The sequence below is a fragment of the Hydra vulgaris genome, chromosome 12, assembly GCF_038396675.1.
Source record: "Hydra vulgaris chromosome 12, alternate assembly HydraT2T_AEP".
Lineage (NCBI taxonomy): Eukaryota > Metazoa > Cnidaria > Hydrozoa > Anthoathecata > Hydridae > Hydra > Hydra vulgaris.
The window spans coordinates 70,425,865-70,434,697 of NC_088931.1; the positions used below are offsets into that span (position 1 = coordinate 70,425,865).

At 29.1% G+C, this 8,833-nt stretch overlaps 1 protein-coding gene across 1 annotated transcript; it reads right to left on the reverse strand.

The window, feature by feature from the left end:
• Positions 1–3,547: 3,547 nt before the first annotated feature.
• LOC136088305 (zinc finger MYM-type protein 1-like) lies at positions 3,548–4,771 on the reverse strand. Its single transcript, XM_065811996.1, has one exon. It carries the CDS (start codon positions 4,769–4,771, stop codon positions 3,548–3,550), a length of 1,224 nt encoding a protein of 407 aa, XP_065668068.1.
• Positions 4,772–8,833: the final 4,062 nt, after the last annotated feature.

Genomic DNA, 8,833 nt, shown 5'->3' on the forward strand with positions numbered 1-8,833 from the left:
TCAGTTATGCCTAAGAACAACCAGAAAACGGTATTGTAAAGCTAAAAAAGTTCCGAGCAGCATATTTAAGGTAGTTTATCGCTGCAACGTCAGTCCAAAAGATTATTGTAGTTCTTCTACTGCACCTGCAAATTACACCAATACGAAATAAGAGTGAGAGGAATTGACAATAAGGATGTGCAGTTATCTTATTGTCAATTCCTCTCACTCTTATCACTATTTGTTAGTTATCTTCTTAGAACGTCGTTTTAAGAAGATAACTAACAAATTTAAACTCGAAAAAAAGGTTTGGGCAAAGCCCCCAAATACCAGATGCGATTCTCAATACAAGATTTGAACAAATACACAGATTATTTGGAGCAAGCAGTAAAGGCAGACAAAAAGTGCCAACACATACGCAACCTAGGACCTGTAAAGGCTAATGACAATTTAGATAAGGGTCCAGAAGATGTCGACGAACTGTATGTTATGCTGTCGAAAGACGACACAAGCAAGACACCGATGTTGCGAAAGAGTACGCGAGAAAGAAAGGCACCTGAACGCTATTGTCTGTAAGGTAAAATGGTCCTGATGACCAAAAGAGTATATGTAGTGGAATGTAAAAAACAGGATTTAAGTAATACTTTTATGACTTAAATTTGAAAATATCTGTATTTCAGCAGGTTTCAAAAAGTAGCAATTTTTTTAACTTTTTTTGAGCACGTTTTGCTATCAATATTTACTATTAGGGTTGATTTTTAACGCTATTGAAAAACCAAGTTAAACTATGTTTTAAACAGCAACCCAATTTTCCGCTCTACAAAATGAAAACAGTACAAATAACAGTAAAATAACTTTTATGAAAAACTGTTGTTGTACCAAGTAGAGCATTCAAGTATCTTTTATTTTGAAAATATTGTCCGAATCAAAGTGATATCAAAGATAAGATATGCAAGATATCAAAGTGATATCAAAGATAAGATATGTAAGATATCAAAGTGATATCAAAGATAAGATATGTAAGATATCAAAGTGATATCAAAGATAAGATATGTAAGATATCAAAGTGATATCAAAGATAAGATATGTAAGGTATCAAAGTGATATCAAAGATAAGATATGTAAGATATCAAAGTGATATCAAAGATAAGATATGTAAGATATCAAAGTGATATCAAAGATAAGATATGTAAGATATCAAAGTGATATCAAAGATAAGATATGTAAGATATCAAAGTGATATCAAAGATAAGATATGTAAGATATCAAAGTGATATCAAAGATAAGGTATGTAAGGTATCAAAGTGATATCAAAGATAAGATATGTAAGATATCAAAGTGATATCAAAGATAAGATATGTAAGATATCAAAGTGATATCAAAGATAAGATATGTAAGATATCAAAGTGAGCTAGAAGTAAAAAAAAAATGAAAAAATATTTAAAATAAAAATGAAATAAATCCAGGACGAGTAGGCCAGTCTATCAGAAATTTTATCTTGAATTTGTAGTCTACGTAGGTTACATTTGCACTAAATATTATCAAATTGTAAAGAGTGATTCTACAGCTGTTTTTTATTATCTGGGTATCGGTTATAAGTTAAAAATTTTACTTAATCAGAACATTCAAATACAATTTTTTTCTACAGACAAAATTAAAAGATTCCAAATTTCACAACATAGGTGCCTTGATATGTAAGCTATCACCTTATATAGAAATGCGCTCTAGGGTCGGCTAAGTTGCCATTTCATAATCCGATGGTGCTAATGGTGTGCAGTTTTTTTATGTGAACACCAAATCATAATTACTACTCAATTTTCATTTGATAGGATTGCTCAACATGTAACAGTATTGCATGTGATAGTAACAAGTCAGAATTGGGTTATAAATCCCACTGAGTGGCACTGGGTGTCACCTTATAAGGCCAGCTAAACAAATAATAAACAAGTTTATTATTAGTATTATTACTTATTATGGATGCATTGCGTTAAAAAGTGATCAAAAAATGTAAACCAAATATTACGCTGTGCATAGAGTTGATTTTCTTTTACTTTTAATTTGATTTTTAAATCTAAAATCGCACGTTTTAAGTATAAGTTTGGCGTTGTTAGATATTAATTTATTAGGTATTAATTTATTAGTTAGGTATAAGATATTGTTAGATATTATATTTATTAATTGCAAACATTTCACAGTTTCAATAATAAAGCAATAGCAGGATCTGTGACTAACTCAATCTCATAACTTATGAGGACTAAAGAACTGTTACATTATGCATAGAGTCAGTGAAATAGTTTGCTTGTATATTATAATACATATTCAATATTTAAAGTCTTGCACTTTAAGTTGTGAAACATTGGATATTTAAAGAGAAATACTTTTAAAATAATAAGTACTCCTTAAACACTTCAAAATCATTTGAATTTGGGATCCTAGAAAATTAATAATTATGATATGCCTATAAAACTATAAAATTTAAAAACTCAAAAACATGAACAAAGGATTAATAAATGATGAATTATTTATTCTCTGGATCTAGTGATTCAAAAAAACGCAAAAGTAATGCTGAAGCTCTCATTAGGCAAAACTTCAGATAAGTATAGACAAATTGAGAATTTAAAGCACTTGAACCTATTAGGGTAAAATGTTTTTAACTCTGGGAGGCCAAGTTTTTAAAAAAAAAAAAGAGATATTAAATGTTATCCTTTCAACAAGAATCCAAACGCAGAGTTTTTGTCTTTCATTGTTTCACCATTGTCTATCCACATCTCAAATTGCTCAGTCTGCCGCTTTTGTAGATCCACTTTTTCAAGTTATTTATCTCTCAAGCTTCACTTGTTTAGCCTTAATAATCTGCTAATTTTCATATTTAAATTGAAGTATCCACTCCATGTTTATATATTTTTTAAAGATATCTTTTGAATAAAGTCAAATAGACTATAAATAGACTGCATAATCAAGACTGTGTATTAGGTTAGTACCACTGACAGTGGCGGAACTTCAAAATTTGGGCCCCCCCGCAAAAGAATGTTTTTTTTTAAAAAAAATAAAGCTTCACATATTAAATAGATATTTATTTCATATATCATATTTAAAAACAAAAAATTAAATAAAGATAAAGATAACTTCAAAACGAAACTAAAACTTAACCGAACTTAAATAGTGAAAACTTTCCTCCTTGATTTCATATTGGCAAAATCGGTAATGATGTTTTTCATTTCTATTTTTCCAGCCGCTTTTGCCTCAATAGAAACTATTGCAAGGTCGCTTAAACGTTCTTTACCAATGGTATTTCGTAAATAATTTTTTATTATTTTAAGTTTCAAAGAAGAACGTTCAGCTGATGCAACAGTAACAGGTAATGTAAGAAACAATAACAATGCTGTTATCACTTGTGGAACGCTTCCAGCTATAGTTGACAATTTTACTATTAAAAGATCAGCCAATTCACGTATAGATGATATTTTTGATATTTCATCGTGTAGCATTGACTTTACCATAACCATTTGCAGCGGAAATTCAGTTGTTATATCTTCACTATATTTTCTCTGAATGGCTTCTGCACAGCTTATATCTCACGTTCTTTCATTACCATTAATTTATTTGGATGGATGCAGGAAAATAATTGTACCACTTCTTGCATTCCTTTAAATCTATTGTCGAGTTGGTTGATAACGACGTCCAAAATTTTTATAAAAATATTGATGCGAAAAATTTCCTCACTACTATCAAAACGGTGATCTGTAGATAATTCGTCAAAATGCCTTTTCACAATTTTTCTTCTTTTTTGAAAAAATATAGCAGGAATCTGCCACGTAGTCGCTACTTCTACCGCTTCAAGTTTTGCTGAATCAAACATCTTTCTATATTGTTTTAAATTTTTGCTGGCGTTTTCTAGAGAACCTGAAGCTGTCGTAAGATCTAAATTTTTAGTTTGCAGCAAATTTGATGGTATATGTACCTCATTAAGGATTTTAGACAAAAGCACGCATAAAAAAACAAATTCGAAACTGCTCATATTTTTTTCTATTCGTACTGCTTCTTCGCGTTCTTCACGTTTTATACTTGTTATTGATATCTCGGAAAGAGGTTTCATTATATCAAGAAAGCGAATTTTAACGGCGAAAAGAGAAGTATATCGTCCTGCCCATCGCGTTGGATTTAACCTTTTTAATGTTATTTGTGATTCTCCTGTATATTTGGATAGTAGATCCCACCTGTTTATGCTATTTCCGAAAAATGAATACACATCTTCTAGCATTACAAAAAATGAAGCAACTTCAACACAACATTTAACCGCATCGTTAATAACAAGATTTAAATTATGAGCTGCGCAATGCATATACATAGCATTGGGTTGATTTTTCTTAAAAAGGGCCTGAACCCCATTGTATATCCCACTCATGACGTTCGCACCATCATAACCTTGACCCCTGCAGTTACTTAATTTTATATGATGTTTTTTTAACAGATTTAAAATTTCTTCATGTAGTCCAGCAGCAGTGTGGTTATATATTTCCGTGAATCCCAAGAAAACTTCTTTAATTTCAATTGATGTGGCTTCATCTTTTTCATTTTTAATAATTTTTACGTATCTAAATACTTGACTGAGCTGATCTCTTTTAGTAATATCTTGTGTTGAATCCATTATAATTGAATAAAAAGGTGAACTATTAATATCAGCAGTAAGAGTGGCTTTTAAATGCGTTGCAAGGCAATGTATGACTTCATTTTGAATTTGATGGCTTAAATATTTTATAGATCCATTTGGCATACTCAAAACTTGCTTCATAACATTATCATATTTAGCTAAAAGTTGAACTTGGGTTAAAAAATTACCATTATATTCATTGTTAAATGATTCACGATGACCACGAAAAGCCAAAGAATTTTTAAATGTGCTAATGTTATATTTACTATCCGCTCTAAGACTTGCACCCAAAAATTTGATTGGTATCGTATTTGTTCTTCTATATTTTTATCAATTGTTTCATTATGTCGCCATTTTTCATAAATGCAACAAGCAAATATATGTTGTTGACTATTTTCGTGAATTTTAATTTTTTTAGAAAGACCACGCCAATCTCTGACACCATGCTCACGCCAGTTATCCATTGCTTTTCGTTCTTCTGAGAAAAGCCAACAAGGCTCACAATAAACGGCATCAAGTTTTGGGGAATAGCAAAGCCACATTCCTTCTATAGATCCATATTTTGTGGTAGTTTTAAAATATTCCTTGGAAAACCTACGGTTTTTTTGCAAGGGGTCGCGTATAAAAAGACCTTTTGGCCGACACGATTCCGATAATACAATTATTTTCTTAATATCTTTTGTTAGTATTTTACCATGAAAATTTGCAATGTCAGTAGAAAATAATTCACTTGATTTTTCTAAATTAATTTGTTCAATGGCGTCATTCGTATCAGAGTTTGAATCTTCCTTGTCTTCATTTCGGTGGTTTCTCGGAGACCTATTCACATCTTCTTCGTTCACATTTTTATTACCAGTAGCAATGTTTTCTTCAATATCATAATGTTCTACTGACTGATTTATACATACCACTTCTGCAGAGTTTTGACTTTCCACCGTTTCCGCTTGCTTTTCGATTGGTTTCAAAAACGTTGTTAGCTTCGGCAATTTAGCTAAAGTAGCTTTTGTTTCTTTTAACTTTCTTCTTTTTGCTGCACCGCTTGTACTACTTAATTTCTTTTCCATTATTATCAAAATCTAAATTATTACAAATTTATAAATTCAGTACCTGTTGTAAAATTTTTAATTATTACAAATTTATTAATTACCTTTTATTAAATATATCAGTGAAGTAATAAACTCTCCTGCAACAATACTTTATTATTCGTAACACGATTAAATAAATTGGAGACTAGTAATTCAGATAAAATAAGAAATGAAAAGTTAACTTAATGCAACGGAAGATTTAATATAAAATTGAAAATGAGAACATACATTTAAAAGTTAATTTGTATATGCAACAAGGATTGTAGAATCATTATCCTTGATATGCAACGACATAACAAATAACATTGTTTATATTTTAAAAATATTGAATATGCAACTAAGAACTTATAAATTGAAGAACTTCTTACAGTTTAAAAAAAATTTATACGCAACAAATTATTACTTTTACCGAATTCAGTCTAATTGTCTAATTCATACACAAACACAACATAACGGTATAAAAATTAACTATACAATAACATCTGGCAGTTCGCAACTGATAATCGTACTTTATTTCTCAATTGCGTATGCAATTTTAAAAAGGTTACAACTTTTCGCTTAAATGTAAACTACCCACTCCAATACAAAAATAAATTTTTGAGCAATATATTTTAATACGATGGATGACATTTTTTTTATCCAAGTTTTATATTTTAGGGCCCACTATACCTGCGGAAAAGAGTTTTATAGTATAAATATTATTGAGAGTGTAATTTTTTTTATATGAGGGCCCCCTATAGCTGGTAGGCCCCCCCGCAACGCAGGGTCCTGCGTCCAGTAGTTCCGCCACTGACCAATGACCTAATATACAGTTCTGCAAAAAAATAACGAAAACTGCTATAAATAGCCGCAAAAACATTTTTAATTACGTTGCTTAACAACTAACTCAATAAGTTTCAGTCGTCTAAAAAACTTTTATAAAAAAGACAAAACTAATTTAAATGCATATTAGTCATCTAAAAATTGTAAAAAAAAGTAAAAGTAAAGTTAATAATAGTTGTTGTCCACGCTTATAATGTTCTTTAGCTGCTTGCAATTAGCCTATTTCCTTTTTTGAATATTGAGGCTATGTTGCGATTATATATTATTTTTCAAGTATTACAGAATAGTTACAAGGAAATTGTTTGTTGTGTTTACTTTTAGCTGTTTTTAAAATCTAAAAATAAACTTTGACCATTTTTTTTTGGATAATTAAAGTCTTTTACAAAAAATAAAGTTATATGCACTTTATTATTAGTTTCTAGTTTTAAATTTTATATTGCATCATTTAATCATACCATTAAAATAAACAATCAACCTTATCTGAAAGTATAAAAAAAAATCGCTTCATGGAAGCATTATATAGAGTTATTCAGTACATTTTAGAGGTGTTTTTAAAATGCTTTAACTTTGTGTAGCAATATAAACAGCTGAATAGGCTATTAAGGCGTTTGTATATTTTACCTGGTCGTGTTTCATTAAACGTGTTTTAACAAAATTTAACTTCTGTTAATTTATTTGGATTTATTTACGAATACGCAAAACATTTTAAAAGCATTGTTTCTCTCATAACCATCAGTTCTCTAGCCAAAGGAAAGAAAAAAAATATTAGAGCTTTTTTTTTCCTATATGTTTACAACTACATAGAATTTACAAGTTTTAACAAAATATGATATATTTACAACAAATACATTCAAATATGCTCTTAATAAAAAAAAAAAACTCGTAGAAAGTTGTGAAAAGTTTTTTCATTGAGAGCCTTTTTTATTAATTTGATGAATTACTCATAATTTTTATTTAATGGTTTCTTATATTTTTCAACATAGTTTGTCATATAAAGAAGCATTACAGAAGATAACAAATGTTTGTAAAAACAAACAGACATATTTGTTAAAGCGTTTTTTGTATTGTATAATTTTATGAATTAAAGACAAGTTTTTTGAGTTTAATCTTTAAGATTTCAATTTTTACCAAAAACTTCCAAATTTTTATTTATAACCTCTATTAATAGTAATTTTTCCACATAAACTCATCCTCAACTGAAACCACAACAAAATTTGTTGCACAAAGTTTTAAGTTTGACACATGCCCCGAAGGCATGAGTCAAACTTAAAACTCAAAATTCAAAATAACAAATAATTAAGAAGTGATAAAATGCTTAAAACTGCTAAAATGTTCAAGAAATATATAAACAAAAATTTTTGAATAAAAAATAAAATAAAAAAAATAATTATAAAAAAATATAATAAATAACAATTAACATAATTTCTTGATAAATTATTAACATAATCACTTGAATTTCATTGATCTGTTTTCATTTGATTATTATTTTATCTAAAAATTTTATTTGAAAATAAATCTGTTTTAATTTAATTGAGCTTACTTTAAAAAGAAAAATTTTAAGTCGGATATATTGAGATCCATAAATAATAATAATCGTTTTGATTCATTCTTAAATTACTCTAATGTAGTCTTGTTCTTGCTAACAATCTATGCAAATTTTTTACACAGAAAAGATCCACGATATTTAATTAAATAGGCACGGTTAGCACGGATCCTGATAATGCTTACCTAGCTGACCTAAGAACGCCACTTATTTGGGGTGATATAGATTTGCATCACAGCGTACACATCAAGGTACCCTGTGATGCAAATTTTGAAATCTTTTAACTTTGTGTGCGGAAAATAATTTAATTTGAATGTTTAGATTAAGTGAAATTTTAACTTAAAAGTGCGACAATAAAAGCACCTGTAAAATGAGAACCATTTTATATAATTTGATAAAAATTGTTACAAATGTAGCATTGACCGCACCTAACTCTGGATAAAATTTCAGCCAGATTGGTTTACTGGTTAAAGATTTATGGCAGTTTTAATTTATATTTTGTTAGTTTTTCGCTATTTATATCCCAAAACGTTACCGATTACTGTGGTATTCGGTCGCTATTTTCAAAATAATGGTTGCATGTGTGTGTCTACTATGTAAAACCAACAGTTTTTTGGTATAACTGTTTTATTGCTACAATTATCATTTTCATTTTATAGACTAAAATATTGGTTTGCTATTTAAAGCGTGGCTTGACTTGGCTTATGCATTGCGTGAAAGTGTCAGCACTTTCTGAGGTATGAACTACTGTCA

Coding starts and splice junctions, on each gene's coding strand:
- LOC136088305 (XM_065811996.1), bottom strand. CDS start 4,771: ATGAAGCAAGTTTTGAGTATGCCAAATGGATCTATAAAATATTTAAGC.